Below are 20673 nucleotides of genomic sequence, written 5' to 3' on the forward strand. Positions count from 1 at the left end.
GGTTTTGAACATCTTTTGAGAGTTGTTCAGATGTGGTGTTCTCTTAAGCTGAACTAGGGATGTATAGAAGTAAAAATATTTTCTTAATAAAAATTCAATCCTTCCAAAAACTTGAGGGAAAAAAAATTCTCTTTTGTTGCTGTTTTAAAAAAAAATCTATTAAATTTTTGAAAATTGAATAAAGATGAAAACAAGGAATGATCCAAGAGGACCATATTCTAATGACTGTTTCCCCCATACTATATGCTGGTTTTTCATACCAGATATAACTAATTTTTCCATTCCAGATGGGGAGAAAAAGTGAAACTAGTTGAAACATTTCACATTAAAAAAATTCTTCTCAAGTCTACAAAATCTGACAGAGACTTAGACTTTCTGGAATGCTAAATTCAATTCTGTCATTGAGCCAGATTCTCAAAAGGCTCAGTGAGTTAATTCTTATCTTCAGAATTGAGTGGACTCTCATTAGCCTCAGAAGTGGTGAAAGCAAGAGTTCTGGTTTTGAACAGCTTTTGAGAGTTGTTCAGGTGTGGTGTTCTCTTAAGCTGAACTAGGCATGTATAGAAGTAAAAATATTTTCTTAATAAAAATTATATCCTTCCAAACACTAGAGAAAAAAAATTCTCTTTTGTTGCTGTTTAAAAAAAAAACTTTTAATTCTAAAAGATGAAAACAAGGAATAATCCACAAGAGGACCATATTCCAATAATTGTCCAAATTAAATACCATATATAAGTAGTTTAGAATTTGTCATTGAGCCAGATTCTCAAAAGGCTCTATGAAATTAGCCTCAGAAGTGGTGAGAGCGAAAGTAGGTGAAAAATTTTAAAGTTAAAAAATTATTCTAAATCCACAAAATCTGAGAAGAGATTTTCTGGAATGCCAAATTCAATTCTAGCATTGAGCCAGATTCTCAAAAGACTCTATGAATTGAGTGGACTCTGATTAGGAGCCTCAGAAGTGGTGGGAGCAGAATTCTGGTTTTGAATTACTTTTGAGAGGTCTTCAGCTGTGGTTTTCTCTTGTGTCATACCAGTGTTGTATAGAACTACTAGACTCTCTAATTTTGAAGGCCCAGGTAGAATTTCTGAGGATGAAACAGGTTCCAAATTAAGAGAGTCTTCAGAAGAGGAAGCAGTTTGTTCTGATAAAAGAAAATTGTGAATAACTAGTTTGTATAGCTCAGATTACAAAAGTGTGAAATTCTTGAAGTTTTAAAAATGCACATAACACATATACAAAATCTTACAAAATCTTTTATTAAATCATCTACTTAAGTTTTTTATTGACTTATCAGTTATCTACCCATAGGTTAACATGTGTATTAAGTAACAACAGAAGGATAATATACATATAGAAATTACTTTAATACTCTATTAGCTACATGGATTACAATTTGTAGTAATTCAACTAATTGCTTTCGAATTTGTTTCTAGTTCTTTGCTATCACAAAAAAATGCTGCTAACATGAATGTTTTGGCACATATGTGTCCTTTTTGTTTTTGATCTATTTGGGATACATACATCTGCCACAGAATTTTATTTATTTATCTGCCAGAAATTTTATTGAGTTGGGTGAGGGAAAGAAGATCATTTAGATTTGTGCTTTAGACCTGGTGGCTGTGTGGTAGATAGATTTCAGTAGAGAGGGATTTAAGGATGATAAACCAAATAGGAGTGTGTTTAATTAGTACAGGCCAGAGATGATGAGATGAAGAATGGTCTAGAGTGGTGGCTTTGTAAGTATAAGGATTAGAACAGATGTTGTGGAGATAGAAATGACAAAATTTGTCAACTGATTAGATTGAAGAGTTGAGGGGTCAAGGATAAATCCCTAAGGTGATGAACCTGGATAAAATGTACTTGACAGTAAGAGAGAAAATAATGCTTTCAATGATTGCCAGTTCCCTGCTGATGAACATTTTCCTTTCTTCCTTTCTCCCTCCCTTCCCTCCTTCCCCCCACCCTTTTTTTTTTGGCTGAGGAAAATTGGAGTTGTGACTTGCCCAAGGTCACACAGCCAGGAAGTATTAAGTGTCAGAGGACACTGAGTCAGATTTGAATGCAGATCCTCCTGACTTCAGGGCTGGATGCTCTATCCACTACACCAATTATTAGCTGCTCCTTCCTTTCCTCTTTTAAATAATTAACTATGTGGGAGGAAATTTTCCCTCACACATAGTCAGTTATTAATTTCTAGAGATTCATTTCCTCTCTGAAGGATCAAAACTAGATTAATGTCAACATGAACTAACCTTAAAAAATAAAATTAGTATTCCTATATGTCTTACCTTTTTTGTCTACTACAGCCTCATTTTCTGGCTTCAACAAATTGCTGCTTTTGTAGCATTGATTAATGCTGTCTGCATTCTATTTAAAAGAAAAAAGAATCTTTAAGTTGATTTTAAAGAATATGCAATGTTGCAAGATGGTATGTTGGTATAGTTTGTGATTTCATTTAAAATTGGCAGAATTGCAAACTTTAGAACCAAAGAGCAAAACCTTATTGCTTTAAATTAACCTTCACGAAGGCCTTAGGTTTCTTCTGCGCTCTCCACTTTTTGTCTTAGTTCTTCTCAAGCCATAGTACCATGATGTCCAGCATTCAAATTCCACAAATACCCAGGTAAACATGTTAAGAGCCATTAAGGTCATACCAAGGTATTCATTAGTTATAATGAATGGGATGGAAGCAGTTAGGAAGGACTAGGAATAAAAGTCCAGAAAAGCTCTTGTTTGCCCTTCATTTTTAAAAAGGACCAGGTACACAATGGGTGATGTCTTGACTCATATTTAAATTGGATTTATGAGGCAGAGTTGCACAAATTTAGGTGATTCCAGAAGAGAAAGTAAGGCTGGTGACTAAAGTCCAGCAGAAGTCTTGTCCGATGATGGTCCAAGATGCATTAGATGACCTTGGTGCGTTTGATGTCTGACCAAGTTTTAACCACCTGCTTCAGCTACCTTCATGGCCTTTGGAATAAATTGTACTCATTCACGCATTCATGGGAAAGTCTTCATATGCTTGGTGCAGACTGCATCTTCTCTTCTTCCCCCCCTTTCCAAACTCACTGATAGGTTTGAGACCCACTGATTATCTTCAACTTGGTCTAACTCCAGAAAAGTTGTAGGGATCTGATAGATGCCACATGTCTAGAAAGACAATGATTTAAGACCAGGAAAGGCTGATCTTATCCAGGAAATAAGAGAATCAGCAAAGCTGGAGTAGAACTGAGGGACTGATTCTAGAGAACAGCCTCTTAGATAGCTGACATGTTCATATTGTGTACTAAATATGGATAATTTGGGGTCTATAGGTATTGATTATAAAGAGAAGGATCTTGCTGTAAATGAATCTGGCCCCTTGATGGAAGCAAAGACAGAGATGATGGGATTATTTTACAGTTAAGTTGTGTTCATTTTCATTCTTCCCAAACACTCCTTTGGGGATAATTTCTGTAATGGTTCCCTAAAGAAAACCATATAATACAATGGAGGCTGATCTCTCACAAAACTCTTCATTAGGTAATCTCATTTTTTGTTTTTCCATTGTTAAGAGATCTAAGAAAACAGATTTAATATTTCTTATCAAATTGCAGAGTTGGGTATAGGGTTTTTTTCCCTATTATTCCCATGGCTTCTTTTTTTTTCTTTGCCAAAAAGTAGTTTTATTTAGAAGAGGTTACAGACAAAATAGGAAGTAAAATAAGCAGCAGAAGTGGCAAATATGAAATAGATTTTGGAGAGCTATAATAGGATTACCAAGGTTAAGGATAAAGGAAAAGAGTTTGTAAGAATTCATTGAAGGAATAAATATCCAAGGTTTCTCTTTTCACACTCTTCTTCCTTGAGACAGTTATAGTGTCATAGCAAGAGCTTGTCTCTTGAAGCCAAAAAATCTGGATTTGAATCTTGACTGTGCAATTTACTAGTTCAGTGATCTTGGATAAGGCACTTTTTCCATTTTCCTATTCAAACAAGCTGATACCTCAATTCAATAGGCTGTGATGAAGATCAAATCAGATGATGTATATAGAATGTTTTTGTACACTGTCGAGTTTGCAAAGACATATATGTGTGTGTACGTATCTGTATATTCAAGTATGTGTGTACACACACACACACACACACACACACACACATATATATATATATATATATATATATATATATATACAAAAAAACCTGATTGCTGCTTTCCTTGGTGTATAAGTCACAGTGAAGAACTTGTAACACCAATCCAATAGTTTTTGAGTCTTGCCTGAGAAGTGACTCATCCACAAAGCCAGTAAGTATGAGAGAGATCTTGGACTTGGATTTTTTATGATCCCAAGGCCAGTGCTCTATTCTCGTTCCACACTACCTCTTAAAGTTTATATAAAGTTATATAAATATTAGCCACTGCCTTGAGGATAGAAGCAATGCTGTTTCATCTTTGTAGGTTCAGCATCATCTAGCACAGTGTTTTTTTCTATTCATAGGAACCACTTACTAATAAACTTTTTTTTCAAACTGAATTCCTATATTCAGTTGTTTTCATTTGGTTAAGCACCTCAAGTTTATTATGGGAAAGGTATGGGACTTCTTTTCTCTCCTCAGCTTGGAGTGAAACTTAAAACTCAAGATTTGGCTTTTAATAATGCCTTTCTTGATGACAGTACACAGCAAGTACTAGAAGTTCTCCTTATAATGAGTAAAGAGCCATCCTTACCGTTAGGGAAAGGCAGGCTTGGGACAAGTCTCGATTGAATCCTAAACACATGCTTGAAGAGACTGCAGTAGAAAGAGAGCTCCTTTGCCTGGTTGGATTAGAATGGAGAAAAAAAATTGTCAACCAAAGAAAACACCACTGCTTAATGACTTTTTGTTGTTTTGCTAGTTGTTAACGATCACATTTATTTTCAGTTAATTTTAGGTAATGCCTTTTTTCCTTAAAGAAATTTTCAGATCAGCTAGGGTGGTGTAAGTAGATAGAGTACTAGCCCTGAAGTCAGGAGGACCTGAGTTCAAATCTAATCTCAGACACTTAACACTTCCTAGCTGTGTGACCCTGGGCAACCCCAATTACCTCAGCAAAGAAAAGAAAAAAGAATTTTCATTTTAATATTATTAATTATACACAGAAGTAGGTAGTCTCTAATACTAACTGCTCAAAGAAGGCATCTGGGTGGCATAGTAGATAGAGTTCTGGGCCTGGAGAGAGAGACACTCATTTTTTGGAGTTCAAATATGGTCTGGGATCCTTAGTTGTGTGACTCTGGGCAAATCACTTCTCCCTGTTTGCCTCAGCTTCCTCATTTGTAAAATGAGTTGGAAATGGAAATGGCAGACCACTCTAGTATCTCTGACAAGAAAACTCCTCAATGAGGTCATGAATAGTTGGACCCAACTAAAACAAGTGAACAACAGCTCAAAGACACATATACATATATATCCATACATGCTTATGTATGGATATATATGTCCATGTATTATCTAATAGTATTTTATCCTAACTAGGGGTGAGCCACCATGTGATTAGAAAAACACTGTGCCAGAGGAAAAGGACAGTATCTGAATTGAGATTCCAGTAAATATCCATGAAACATATTCCTTGGGAGTAACTAAAATCCCAGGAGCTTATTCAGAAGTAGCAGATTGGTTCCAGGTGCAGATATTTAGACTGGGAGCTAAATCCAGAGTAGGAGGCAAGGTACAATGAGTTCCAGGAGAAATGACTGTCCAGCTCAATTTCTAATACCTTGGTCTTTTATGGCAGCTGGGTACATTGCCTAATCTTCAAGATGAATGATATCTCTTTCTCCCAATTTCCTATTATGTTGTAGGTACCACTATTTTCTGAGACATACAGGTTTAAAATTTGATCTCATCAAAATTTCCCTCTCCCTCACTGTTGAATGCATCTAATCAGTTGCCAAGACACATCTATTGCACCTTTACAACACCTATTATGTCCCTTCTCTACTTAATCTGCCACCACTCTGGTTTAGATATTAATTTTTCTTAAAAATAATATGCACATATGTAATATATAACATTAACATAATTATATTATGATATATAAATCATGTGCTAACAATAATCATTATATATGTAATGCTTTAAGGTCTGCAAAATATTTTACAAACATCTCATTTGATCCTCATAATAATCCTGGGAGCACATATGTAATATATAACATTAACATAATTATATTATGATATATAAATCATGTGCTAACAATAATCATTATATATGTAATGCTCTAAGGTCTGCAAAATATTTTACAAACATCTCATTTGATCCTCATAATAATCCTGGGAGCTAAGTGCTATATATATCATCCCTATTTGGTGGGTGCTATTGTTATCCTTTCACAAATGAGGAAACTGAGGTTAGAACAGGTTGGATGCAGTCACACAGTTAATAGGGATCTGAAGTAGTATTTGAATTTGTTTTTCTGATTCCGAATCCAAACATTATCTAACCACTGAACTATGTAGCTGTCTTTTTGTTTGTACTTTTGCCATAGGTTTTTTTATCTGCCTCAAGTCTTTCCCCTTTCTAATTCATCTTTCAGATAGCTGTCAAATTAATTTGAGTATAAAGGTTATGAACATATTTCTCCACTACAAACATTCATCTAACCTAACACACAAACCCATTAGCCTGACATTTATTAAGGCACTCCACAATTTGTTTCCAAGTTCTCTTTCTAGCTTACCTACACAACTTACTTACTTTCATGTTCTCTAGTTAGGGCCAAACTGGATTGGGAGTTCTGGACTTCTCCAGTCCTACCTTGCCCTTTTCTACCTCAGCCTAAGTCATTTTCCATGCTTGGAATGCCTTTTCACTTTCTGAAATCCTCTTCCCCTCAAGGTCTGAATTACATACTACCACCTCCTTTCAGACTTCCCTGATTTTTTAAGCTGGTATATATTTTTACCAAATTTTCAAAGCATTTTGCCTGGATCTCTTTCTCTCTGTCTCTCTCTTGTCCTCCTTGTGTTATTACTATTATACTTATTTCTATACTTTTCATAACACTAAAGGAGCAGGTAGTGAAGACAGAATTTCAGATGACATAGGATCCAGAAAGACATGGATTAAAGTCCTGCTTTTGACATTTTCTGGCTTAAGAGATTCCAGGCAGATCACTTAAACTCCTTCTGACTTTACCTCTCAAGGCACTCAGACTGTCTAAGGGAATAAATTGCTAACAAGGAGCCAATTTGCAGTGAAAAGTTTCCTCACCTGGAAGCTCCCCACAACATTAAAAACATTGGTCGAATTCCTATATTTTTCTAGTTCTGTGTCTTTGGGTCTCTTGATTCAATTGTAAGCTACTTCAAGAGATTTTTTAAAAATCATTTTTATCTTTGCATTTCTATAACAGATAGATTCGTTGAATTTGAACTTTGCAAAAAAAAATCTCAACAAAATAAAGAAAGCAATAGCCTTGCAGAAAGAGGTAGGTAGGGACAGACTTATAAACTTGATCCAAGTAGACTAGAACAAAACATTTTGTTTTTGGTGAGACAATTGGGGTTAAGTGACTTGCCCAAGATCACACAGCTAGTAGATCCTGAGTGGAAAATGTATTATTAGAAAGCTTTGGGCTAGAATATGGAGGAGTCACCATTCCAAATCTTAAGTGGTAGAATCAGAAAAGGAATAGGAATGAGAATGGTGAAAAAGAAAGAGCTCATAGAATCAGGAGGAAGATGAAGGCTAAGAACAAGGCAGATGCCTAAGTTAAGAACAACAAGGTAGACTAGAATAAGATTGGGGAACAGTTGCCTGAAGAAGCTTAGTCAGATTCAGGAGAAGAAACAGAGCATAGTATTCAGGATTCATTAATTCTTATGGGTTTTTCAGAGGCTAGAACAAGGAGAGATCCTGGGAGAATGGTGAAAGTAGCAGTAGCTGGAGACCTAATGCCAGAGGCATGTAACTGGGGCCAAATAGGGAATAGCCTTCCTCACTCTTGAGCTATGACAGACTACACATACAGTGCCCAATAACTTATTGAAATCTGACTTTAAATGAATGCAAGGAAGACTTATAGGCTTGGTAAATCTTATATAAAAGACTTTTGGGAAAATATAGATAATTGCATTAGATGAGAAGGCATGGAGTTGTATGGAAAGGCAAAGAACTTTATATAATAGAGTGCTTCCATTGCAATTTTATTAGCATAGGTTAAGAGGACATTACAAAGCTACAGGGGAAAAAGGATGGTATACCTAAAAAGAACTGAATTTGGATTTGGGAGTTGGGTATAAATCCTGATTGACATTTGCTACCTATGCGACTCTAGGCAGGTCCTTTCATTCCACTGGACTTTTTCCTTTTAAAATGATGGAGCCAGCATGAACAGGCTCTCGAGAATAGATCATTAAATTTTCAGCATGAATATTTACACTCTAGAAATGGGTAAATGCTACTAATTAGGGAATGATTTATTGCTTTGTTGATTTCTAGATTTAGGAAAGTGATAGAGAAAATGTTAATAATATAGATTAAATTTAAACGTGTTTCATGGATGCAATTTGTGGAGGAAGAGTTTATTGTTAACATATTAAAATATATTAAACGTAACAGCTAGTATACTATTTCTTGCAAGGGTTCTTAACCTGCAGTCTCTGGATTAAAAACATTTTTAGTCATATTTCAACTTAATTGGTTTCTTTCATAATCATATTTTAATACATTTAAAAACATTGCTTTGAGCACAAATCCATTGGAATAGTGTCTCACAAAAATACACCTAAACAAATTTTTGAAATGATGGGAATAGTTTTGCTAACAAGTAAAATAGAAAATTGGGTTCATACTAACGAATTTTAAACTGATAACTAGCCAGACATGATGATATACAGATGTAATCCTGGCTCCCTATGAGGCTGACGCTAGTGGTTAACTTGAGTTTAGGAGTTTTGAATTGCAATGAGCTAAGCCCAACAGATGTCCTCATTAATATGGGTATCAATATGGTGAGCCTTTGAGTTGGGGATCAGTATATTTTCTGAGGAGTGGTGAAATAACCTAGATCAGAATCTAGAGCAGGTTAAGAGTTTTAGGTACTTATCTGTAATGGATATAGTCATATGAGAAGATACTATACGACTAGCTTTGGTGAGATAGGAGACCATCTAAAAACAAAACAATAAACTAAAATATCCTAAACTGATAAATAATTCATTCTTCCTTGCCTCAATTCATCCTGTATATTGCCACTAGAATAATTTTCCTAAAATCGAATTTGGATTATATTATTATTCTCTTGAAGAACCTTAATGATCACCCAGTGCCTACAGAGTAACAATTTAAAACTCTCTGCTTGGTTGTGAAGACCCTCTATAATTTGATTGCAGGATCTCTTTAGATCCAAGAGACTTTGGAATTATTTAAACTTTTGAGTATCCCTGTCTTCATCTGTGAAATTAGGAATATGATATTTCCCTACCTAGGTAATAAGGCTGGTCTAAAACTACCTTTTAAACTATAAAGTGATAAGAAAATGTATGTAATTGTTATTTTTTCTTAATCACCTATTAATACTCTTAAATTGGTGCTTTCCTTAAGCACATTTTTTAACCCTCTTTTCCCTTTTTATGCTCAAAAAGCACTCTAAAAGACAGGAAAAATAATCTCTTTGTAGAAGCAAAGACCTGAAAATGAAATGGGTGTTAATTTGGGAATAGCTGAAACAACAATGATATGAAAATAATGAAATATTATTCGGCAGTTAAGAAATGATTGAGAAATTCAGAGAACCATGGGAAGATTCAAAAAGAAATAAAAGAATCTATATCTATAGCTATATGATAAATTTAATTAACAATATAAATGAAGAGAGATCACCAATAAGAAGCCATGTTTTGTATAACTGAAAAACTATTAGAAATTATAATGAAGCATAACTTCCACCTCATGGAAGAAGACACAGAAAACTACTGAGGCAAAGAACTGTCAGATGTTGTCACCAAATTTATTGGATGTTTATGTTTGTTATTTTTTTTTGTCATAAGGGGGGGGTTTCAATCTGTAGGACAAAGGGTTTAATTTCCTCTCAAAAACTGTCATGCTTATACACTCTGAACCTAGATTTATGAAAAAGAATTTCTTGTCTTGTATTATTATTTTTCATACAAGACATTTTTCAACAAACTCCTCCCATAGAAGATTCACTTCCTGAAACATAATTTATTAACTGCTAACAGAAAAAAAAAAGATATCCTTTCATTTTTACATTATGGTATTAATAAAACCAGAGTTTTGTTAAATATCTGTGTTGCCCTGGGAAAGTCAATTAACCCTGTTGTTCTCAGTTCCTTATTTATAAAATGAGTTGGAAAAGGAATCCAGTATCTTTGTAAAGAAAACCCCAGATGTGGTCATGAAGAGTTAAACATGGCTGGAAAAAAAAATTGAACAACCAAGTCATTTTATATATATGTTGTTGTTTAGCTTGAATTTTTTTTTACTTTGTTATCAGTTCATATTTCTATTTCTTTATACATCCACATGGCACAATTTAATCTGTGGTAAACATCTTATTCCCATCTTTTTGTCACGGCAAGTAATGCTGCTTTTGAATACTTTTGTACATATGGATCTTTTCTTGCTGTCAATAAGAGTAATAATAACTCTCTTTGGAATATAGTCCCATGAGAATCTCTTATGAATAAGTAGTAATTTTTCTCAGATAAGTTTATATCATTTTCCCATTTAACAAATTTGATGCTACAAGTACTAATACCACGTACGTCATGACCCTTTCAACAGTTTTCTTAACTTTTCATTTCTAGTCTAGTGGTGGGAGGTGATGTTTCAGAGTTATTATTTTTTTTTTTGCTTTTCCTTTTCTGGATATTGTGTTTCACTTTTTTTCCCCTGAGATGTTTTTGATAGTTTGTAGTTCTTTATAAATATCTACTTTTGTACTTGGTTATGGGGGAATGGCTATTAATCTTACTCATTTGTGTTTGGATAACGAGATATTTAAGGCAAATATTTTTTCTTTTATTCTAATTTTAGTTGCATTGACTTTTATTTTTACTTGGATAAAAATTTTGTAATTTTATGTATTTGAGATCAATTTTGTATTTTATAATTTTCTTCTCTCTTCTTTCTAGTTACATATGCCATCATTGTGAAAGCTATAACTTTCCATTCCCCTTTAATATTTCTTTTTGGATCATTTAGTAATCTATTAGGATATAAGATATAAAACAATAACCAACAAACACTCTTTTTTAAGTTAGCTTTTCAGCTTTCCTCACAATTTTGACAAATAATCATTTTGTAGTTGTTGTTTTGGGTTTTCTATACACCAGACTGCTGAATACATTTGTTCCTAATACTCACCTTATGAAATGATCTATTTTTCTGTTTGTTTTGTTTTGCTTGATAGTTTTAATAATTCTTCTTGGTAATGTATTTTCAGATCTGGTAGTACTAAGTCCTTCTCTTCCTAATTTTTTCCCCCATGTTATTTCATTTTATTGATCTTTTTCTCTTTTAAGTCAAAGTTGCTATTATCTAATTCTAATATTCTCCTTTAATATAGCTCTTTGGTAATTTGATTGACATAGCACTAAGTCTTTAATTTGGATACTATTGCATTTTGTTAGAAATTTTTCTACCTTTTGGGTTTTGTTAATGATATGCTGAAAAGCTGATGATTATTGTGGATTTGCTAAAAATACTGATTGGATTTTATTGTACTTGCAAATCCCTTACAATTCTGTTCTTAGCTGCACAATTTAGGAACTGGTAATAAAAAGATTAAGAGGAAGGAAACCATATTCATGAGCTGTCCAGCAAAATTTCCACTATTTGAAGTAATGAGAACAAGTTTTAAACCCATGAATAATGCAATAGTCAATTTTGATGTTATCACTGAAGGTTTTAAGGGCATTGATTTATATCATGCTCTACAATATTGACTCACAGATAAAGCTCCATTAATTCCAGCTTATTATGTCATATAATATTAACTTTCAATTATAAAGGAAGGAGAATATCTTTTTCTTCCAGTTACTGACTGGCTGGTATTTAAATAATTAGGTAGGGAAATTTTGTCCCAAAAGCCAAGTATATATGCTCTTATTTGATAAGTTAGAATATGGCCAGTTGGTTATAGTGTTGATTTTTGGTGACACTGCTCCACTCCTATACTCTATTTTCCGGTGTAGCCTGTCTCAGATGCTCCTTCATTGAAATCATGCTCCCAGATGCACAGCTGTTCCCAGTTATTCACACTTCTAGCCCACCCTTGTCTGACTCACAATCCCCTGTAGGGTGTGGCTGCCATGGCTGCCATGGCTACCCACAAAACCTCAGTAGCTCTGTAGAGCTTCCCTATCATAAAAAAAAGTAAGGTTTGTAAAAAGTAGGTGCTTCCAGTTAATAAACATGTGTTAAAGATAATTTACCCAAGTTGTGTTTCTCACCCTTTTTCCAGAAGGGAGAATTATTCACAGGGATTCTTATCATTAATAGAAAATTAATATTACAGTTCCTTTCCAATTATAGAAAAAACACAATGCAGTGATTATTTCACCTTGTAGGGTGAAGGATTTTTTTACTATGTTGTTACTACAAAAATCTGAATTAGTGAGTTTGGGTTTAGTATTTATGTTATTCCATTTTTAGTGAAGCCAGCAAAAAAAAAAAAAAACAGTTATTTGAATCTCCAAATTTTGTGATTTATAGGCATGTATGGAAATCCACTTCCTGTATCTCATTTTGTTTGCAGGCTTCCCTGTAAGGTTTTAGGGTTTTCAGAGGTTGTACCTAAGAAGGAAGGAACTGGCAGGTTCTGCCAAGTGGAAGAGTTTCAAGTACAGTCCAAGTCACAGCCTGTTTGTTGTGTGAGGGTCAACATTCCCAAATTAAACTCATCTATCTTAAATGATACCCTTCTCTTAATTGCCATTCTACTGTCAATGGTTTCACCATCTTTTCAATCACACAGGCTTATTTATAACCTATCTACAATTTCTCACTTTCTCATTTCCTTTTTGTCCAGTTCAACCATTTCTATTCTCATAACATCTCTCTCATATATGTTGTTTCCTTTTCTCCTTTGATACTGCCATCACCTTAGTGCATACCCCCATCACCTCATCTCTAGACAATTATTGCAGTAGCTCATTGATTGCTCTCCTGGCTTTAATTCTTTCTCCACTTCAATTTATCCTTCATTTAGCTATTAAAATGATTTTCCTGAAGTATAGATCTAATTCTAGACATATCCCTATTCTAAAAACTTTAGAGGCTCCCTATTGCCTCCAGGATCAAATATAAAATGCTCTGTATTGATTTCAAGCTTTTCATAAACTGATCCTCTTTCAGATGAAAAATGCCATCTTCATTCAGAGACAGAACTATAGACACTGAATGTGAACTGAAGCATGTTCTTTTAAATTTTTTTTCTTTCTTGTAGTTTTTCCCTTTTGTTCTGATTGTTCTTTAACAACACAACTAATATGGAAGTAAGTTAAAAATTATTCTACTTGCATAAATTATAATTATATCGGATTGCCTGCTGTTTTGGGAAGGAGATGGGTAAGGAGAAAGGGCCAAAAAAAATTGGAACTAAAAATATTACAAAAATGAATGTCAAAAAAACCTTATCCTTACATTTAATTGAAAAAAAAATAAAATGGAAAAAAATAGCCTGGTCGTCCTCCCTATCCTTCCAATTTTCTTATACCTTATACACCTACCAATGACATTGGCCTCCTTGCTGTTCTTCAAACACTCCATTTCTTGATTTCAGGCATTTTTATTGGCTTTCCTCATGCCTGGAATGTTCTCCCATTCATCTCTACCTCCTGGTTTCCCTGGATTCCTTCAAGTTTCTATAATTCTTACCTGCTGCCAGAAATCTATTCTGGTCCTCTTCAATCTTAAGAGTCTTCCCTCTGAGACTACCCTCAATTTATCCTGTTTATATCTTGTTTATACATGGTCACATATTATTTTCTCAATTAGACTATAACTTCCCTTAGAGCCAAATATAGTTTTTGCTTTTTTAAAAAAAATATCTGCAAGAAGACTTGACCCATAGCAAGCACTTAATAAATGCTTATAATAAATGCTTGTTGACTAATAACCTAACTCAGGAGAGGCTCAATAGCAATAGGCAGACCATTTGGTGATGAATTCTTTGGCCTAAGCTACCCAGGTGAAAATAAAGAGGAAAAAAGGAAAAAAAACCCTAAAACTGTAATTAGCCTATAAACTGTTGCCTATAAGCAGAATCTTGAAGCTTAAGTGATGTGTATTTTTTGCTGAGATTATAATTGTTTTTTCCTACCCCACTAAGATATACTGTAAACTATTCAATGAGAGCAATAAAAAGAATGCTGGATATAGCATCATCCTGTTTTTCCATTACCATACTAATAAATATCTGTATACAAAGACCTTTGCAAACAATGAAGTGCTAAATAGATACACACATCTCTCTGTACACACACATACACACACATATCTATATAAATATATATCTATATATATATAGATATATATTATATACACACATGTACATGAATGTGGATTTATATTTTGCTCCCAAGTAAAATGAAAGGCCATTTCATTTCTCTACTTAATAATACAAACTGCTCAGCTAAAAAATGAAAGTCCTTCACAATCTGGCTCCAGCCTACCTTTTTCATTTCTTGACCAAACTAGCTTAATTGTAGTTCTTGGAATTTGATATTCCATCTCATCACTTTTACTATAGCACAGACATTTTTACTATAGCACAGACCATTTCCCCATGCCTGGAGTGCAGTCCTTCTACAATCTGTGCATTTTATAATTTCTAGCATCCTGAAATGTTCAGTTTAATCACTACCTCTTACAGGAAGCCTTTCCTACTCCCCCCAGACTACTAGTTCTTTTTTTTTCCTCTTTAGCTCTCTATATAATGTGTCTTCAGTTAAATAGATGAATTTAGAAGTGATTGAATACTCACTCAAAAACTAATAGACAAATGACATTTTGCCAGGAAGTCTTTGGTAGACTGTCCTAGGCTCTATACTGTGTAATATTTATCAAAGGATAAACATTTTTATCAATTGAATAAATTGAATAATAATTTTGTCAATGACTTGGATAAAGGTGAAGAGTACAGGGTTATCCAATTTGCAGATGAAAGAAAGAAATTAACACAGTGGGTGATGAGACAAAATTTATAAAGATATTGACAAAGTCAGTCACTGGGATCAATCTAATAAAATGGCATTCAACAGAAATATATGTGCAATCTTACCTGATTTAAAGAATCAAATTTTAAAGTATAAGATGGAAGCCAGCAAATTTTCCGAAAAAGCTCAAGTGAACTTCAAACTTTTTATGAATCAGTAGTATAATGGAGAGCAGCTAAAAAGTAATGGGATCTAGGGCTACATTAAGAAATAATGTAGATTCCAGAAATAAGGAGATATGATAGTCCTGTATACTATACTTTTCATGGTCAGACCATGTTTGGAGAACTATATTCAATTCTGGGGACCACTATGTGGGAGGACATTAATATAAGCTGGAGAGCATCCAAAAGAGATCCAAGTGGAATGATGAAATCCCTTATACCCATGTCATAGGAAGAGGAGGAAGAGAAATAGAAGGAAGATGAGGAAGAGGACAAGGAAGAAACAGAACAGAATTCCTCCAAGTTGCTCCAGCTGTTAGATTTGGTTCCTGGGGGCAGATACTATCACTCTGGCTTCATACCTTTCTGCAACTACACACAGCATCTGTGAGAGGATCAGGCTTCAACCGGGATCATAACAATAGTGAAGCACCCACTCAGAAGTCAAAAAGCAATTTGTAGAAGGTACAGAGGGAAATGTGGGTCAGGAAAACATTTCTTTAGGACTGCCTGAAGACATGGCGGATTCCTTACTTAATGTAAAGGGTGAATGAGCATTTGTTGGTTATGTTACAATGAAGATTATTAGGGATGAAGGTTGGACTAATTAGGCCCCTGAGGTTCTTTTACAGCTTTCAAATTTTGTGAGCTCTTTAAGGAAAGTAGCTAATTTACTTTTCTTTTTGGGTCTCTAGCACAGTATTGGCACAGAGTAGACAGTTAATAAACATCAATTCGATTTTGTTTGATTAAATGGGATGATGGCTTGGTCACAAAAATTAAATGGCAGTGAATGCCTGAGAAAAGCTTATAATCTGAAACAAATACCAGTCCTTGTAACCAAAGAAAGATATGCTGATAGACCTACAGCTAATTGATATTTGACATATGTATGGATTTAAAACAGGCATTTACATTTTAGGGGCATTTATTTGGGAATCTAGCTAAGTAGATCCAATGCACTCAATTAAAAAAAATCATTGAACCCCCCCAATAGATCACTTTCTGAGATAACGTACACATTCTTTCTCAGAAAAACTTAGAAAAATATCTGTTATACGAAGTAAAGATTAACCAGTTATTAACACATTCATTCCTAGTTGACTAGAAGCGTAATTAATGAAAATACTATAGTGAAATTAAAAAATAGCTTTATATATGAAAAACTCACCAACCTCATAAGAACATTAACTGGAATATTAATAATTTCACAGAAAATATATTTTATTCTTTTGGATTTATATTCTTATAGGTTACTTAGATAACTTTTTTGGAGCTTGAAAATTATAGTTCTGTGAAAGTTGAATAAGTAGTGGCAGTTGCTTTTACTTTTAGGAGTTAAAAATCAATCTAATTTATTTAAACACTTACCTTTTTGCACAGGAAACTTGATCTATAAATGTTTTCTTCTGCTCGTCTGCCTGTCCAGTCTTAAAAAGAAAGAAAAGGATTGTTATCTTTGAACTTTGAGAAATGAGGTGAAAAAAACATTGACCTAAATTTTCCTTATTTAGTAGGAAAAAATAGCAGGCTCTATATTAGGTAACATGCCAAATCTTCATTTTCTCCCTGGTGTGGGTCTAGGTGTGGGTAGGTATGTATGTCTAGGAGGGGGTGAAGGGAAGAAAGGGGAAATGAGGTGGGTGTGGTAGAAGCACACAGAATGTCTATCTGTGTTGTTAAAAACTTAGGTTGTTAGGAAGGTATCCTGTTATTAAGTGAATTATGTATTCTCCTGGGAAATCATCATACTTTACAGAGATTATATCTTGTCTTGTTTAGGCAAAAATGATTAAGATAAGAAAGCACCAGGGTGTCATTAATATAACTTGTAAGGCCACCATGAAAGGAAACCCCTAATCACTAGTTTCAGGTATAAATAAAAGGCAAATATTCTATAGCCTTTAGAACCAAATAAAAAAACCCAAAACTAAATAAAAGTATAGTTTTGGAATGTTAACAGTATGTATATGTATATACATATGTGTGTATATAAATATGTATTTTACATATCAAAATACTCCACAAGGAAGTTGTTGGCTTATTACACTCAAGTGATTAGTAATGCTTGAGATGATTTGAAGAGTCACATCTTGGGGGAGATTCCAGAAAATAATGTGAAACACATGAAGTTTTTGTCTTTGGATTTTCCAAGATTTACCAATCTAATTCCCTGAATTCTGGAGCACTGCAAATTCATAAGGGGGTGTGCACACTCCCAGATTCAGGGACAATAGAGGGCAAGCCAAGATTTTAAAGGCTTTGAAATTTGGGATTCTAGATGTGTTTTTTATCTTTTATTTTATGCCAGGAGCAAAAATAATGCATAGGTTATTCAACAATTTGGCCCGACAATTTGGCCCATCAGTCTTTATGAAGTGACTTCTATCTGTACAATTCTAGATTATGTGCTAGAGGAAATACAGTATTAAATAAGAAATGGACCTTGACTCATTGAATTCAGCTTATAATCCAAAAGAAGGAAATGACATAGAAACATATAACTAGTATGTAGCAATGTTCCATAACATTGTTGTTATTTTGCAACCATTCATGGACTTTTTATTCTGATAGTCTACTGTTGACTATCATAATATGGCTTTTCAATTTACTAAATCCTCTGTTACTCTAGTGATTTGGGACACAAGAGCAGACCGAATTATCTGGTCTCATTTCAAGGCAAAGCTGAGGGTGGGGCTGATGAGAGGCTAATTAGAGACCCTATGGACCTGCTTTGAGAGGCAGCAGAGAGGGAGAGAAATATGAAAGATCAAAGCAATGACCATAGAATTAGGAAGAACTGAGTTCAAATTTTGTTCCAGACATTCACTACTTGAATGATCTTGGGCAAATGACTTAACTTTGTCTAACCTCAATCTGAGGTTCTTAATGGATCTAGATCTCTGGTTCCACGAATTTAATTATGAACCTGTAAAGTTGGAAGAAGTTTCTAAAAATCTGATTTGCCAGAAAACATAAAAGGGGAAGAGTTCTAATGATGTCACTCTCAACAATCTTCAGTGCCCTGCTATTGTCTATAGAATAATGACGAATTCCTTAGTCTTCCATTTGAGGCTGAACCCTCCTGATTTCCCTTCCATGTCTAGTTCCAGTCTACCCTTCTGTTTAGGTTTCACATTATTCCTTTTCAAACATTCAGTACCATTCCAGTTTAATTGGACATTCCCACAATTCAATTTGTTGTCTTCTGACTCCATGCATTTACAAAAAATCATTCTATGTGTATTGCCTAGATAAAAGGTAGGAAGATAAAATAGCCCTCCTGTCCTTCCTATGGTTAGTGAACAGGAATGCCACTGAGGAGGACATTAGAGATATGAAGTGGGTATCTCTTCATTGGAGATCTGAAAACATAGGCTATATGACCCCTTTTAAGGAATGTGGTAAAGGGAATCCTTTTTAAGGTACTAGTTGATCTAGAAGATTGTTAGTGATCTTCCTAACTCTGACATATCTCTGTAAAATATTTCTGTAAACATGTCAGTCATTTGCCTTGTGCCTCTAATCACCATTCTCTCTGCCATCTCTTTCCAAAGTACTTCTCTCTTGACACTATTCCTCTATATGTATTGTCTTTTCTTATTAAGTTTCTTTAGCGCAAGGAATATATTCTGGGCAAAGCCTAGTGCTTAGAACATAGTAAGTTGTAATAATTTTTTTCCATGCATTTACTCACAAAACATGTTGTAGGATGCTTCTAATTCTTCTATTAAGTAACTATGATTCAGGCTTATATTCAGCCATTTATTTCTCTCCAGATATATCATCATTGGATAGACAATGGCAAAATCATAGAAAAATTGCCAAATTTCAAACTCTCAAACTTTAGGAATAAACAGAGGTTCACATAAATAAATATTCCTTGGAATTTTTTTTCTTTTTATAATGCCTTTTATTTTCAAAACAATGCATAGTTTTCAACATTAACCTTTGTAAAACCTTATGTTCTAAATTTTTTGTCCCTCTCTTCCATCCCTTCCCTTAAACAGCAAGGAATCTATATATAATGTTAAACATGTGCAATTCTTCTGTACATATTTCCACAATTGTTCTGCACAAGAAAAATCAGATCAAAAAGGAAAAAAAAAGAGAAAAAAATACAAATAAAAGTGAAAATACTAAACAACAAAAGTGAAAATACTATGTTGTGATCCACATGCAGTCCCCACACTCATTTCCCTGGGTGCAGAGGCTTCTCTCCCTCACAAGACTATTGGAATTGCCCTGAATCATTTCATTGCTGAAAAGAGCCAAGTCCATCACAGTTGATCATTATATAATCTTGTTGTTGCTGTACTCTTGATTCTTCTACTCACTTCACTTAGCATCAGTTCATGTAAGTCTCTCTAGGCCTCTCTGAAATAATCTTGTTGATCATTTCTTATAGAACAAAGATATTCCATAATATTTACATACCATAACTTATTCAGCCATCCACTCAGTTTCCAGTTCCTTGCCACTACAAAAAGGGCTGCTAAAAACATTTTTGCACATGTGTGTCCTTTTCCCTATTTTATCATCTTTTTAGGATATAGGCCCAATAGAAACACTGCTGGAATAAGAGCTGAGAAAGAGATTAAAGGAATAAGAATAGGCAATGAGGAAACCAAATTATCACTCTTTGCCGATGACATGATGGTATACTTAGAAAACCCCAGAGATTCTACTAAAAAGTTATTAGAAATAATCCACAACTTTAGCAAAGTTGCTGGTTATAAAATAAACCCACATAAGTCATCAGCATTCTTATATATCACTAACAAAATCCAACAGTCAGAGTTACAAAGAGAAATTCCATTTAAAGTAACTACTGATAATATAAAATATTTAGGAATCTATCTGCCAAGGGAAAATCAGAAACTTTATGAGCAAAATTACAGACCACTTTTCACACAAATTAAGTCTGATCTAACCAATTGGAAAAATATTAAATGCTCTTGGATAGGGCGAGCAAATATAATAAAGATGACAATATTACCTAAACTAATCTATTTATTTAGTGCTATACCAATCAGAGTCCCAAAAAACTATTTTAATGACCTAGAAAAATAACAACAAAGTTCATATGGAAAAACAAAAGGTCAAGAATTTCAAGGGAATTAATGAAAAAAAAAATCAAATGAAGGTGGCTTAGCTGTATCAGATCTAAAATTATATTATAGAGCAGCAGTTACCAAAACTATTTGGTATTGGCTAAGGAATAGATTAGTTGATCAGTGGAATAGATTAGGTTCAAGGGATAAAACAGTCTTTGACAAACCCAAAGATCCCAGCTTTTG

At 34.1% G+C, this 20673-nt stretch overlaps 1 protein-coding gene across 2 annotated transcripts in view; it reads right to left on the reverse strand.

The window, feature by feature from the left end:
- Positions 1 to 625: 625 nt before the first annotated feature.
- LOC100934839 (probable palmitoyltransferase ZDHHC11) overlaps positions 626 to 20673 on the reverse strand; it is a 161199-nt gene continuing 141151 nt past the window's right edge. For both annotated transcript variants that reach the window (XM_031946081.1, XM_023495892.2), the window contains 4 exons: positions 16745 to 16803; positions 4712 to 4799; positions 2292 to 2370; positions 626 to 1144 (listed from right to left, as the gene is read on the reverse strand). In XM_031946081.1, the coding sequence (XP_031801941.1) occupies positions 924 to 1144; positions 2292 to 2370; positions 4712 to 4799; positions 16745 to 16803 (447 nt within the window). In that variant the 3' untranslated portion in view covers positions 626 to 923. The remainder of the gene's footprint in view (positions 1145 to 2291; positions 2371 to 4711; positions 4800 to 16744; positions 16804 to 20673) is intronic.

Source organism: Sarcophilus harrisii, chromosome 1 (genome assembly GCF_902635505.1).
Source record: "Sarcophilus harrisii chromosome 1, mSarHar1.11, whole genome shotgun sequence".
NCBI classification, from domain to species: domain Eukaryota; kingdom Metazoa; phylum Chordata; class Mammalia; order Dasyuromorphia; family Dasyuridae; genus Sarcophilus; species Sarcophilus harrisii.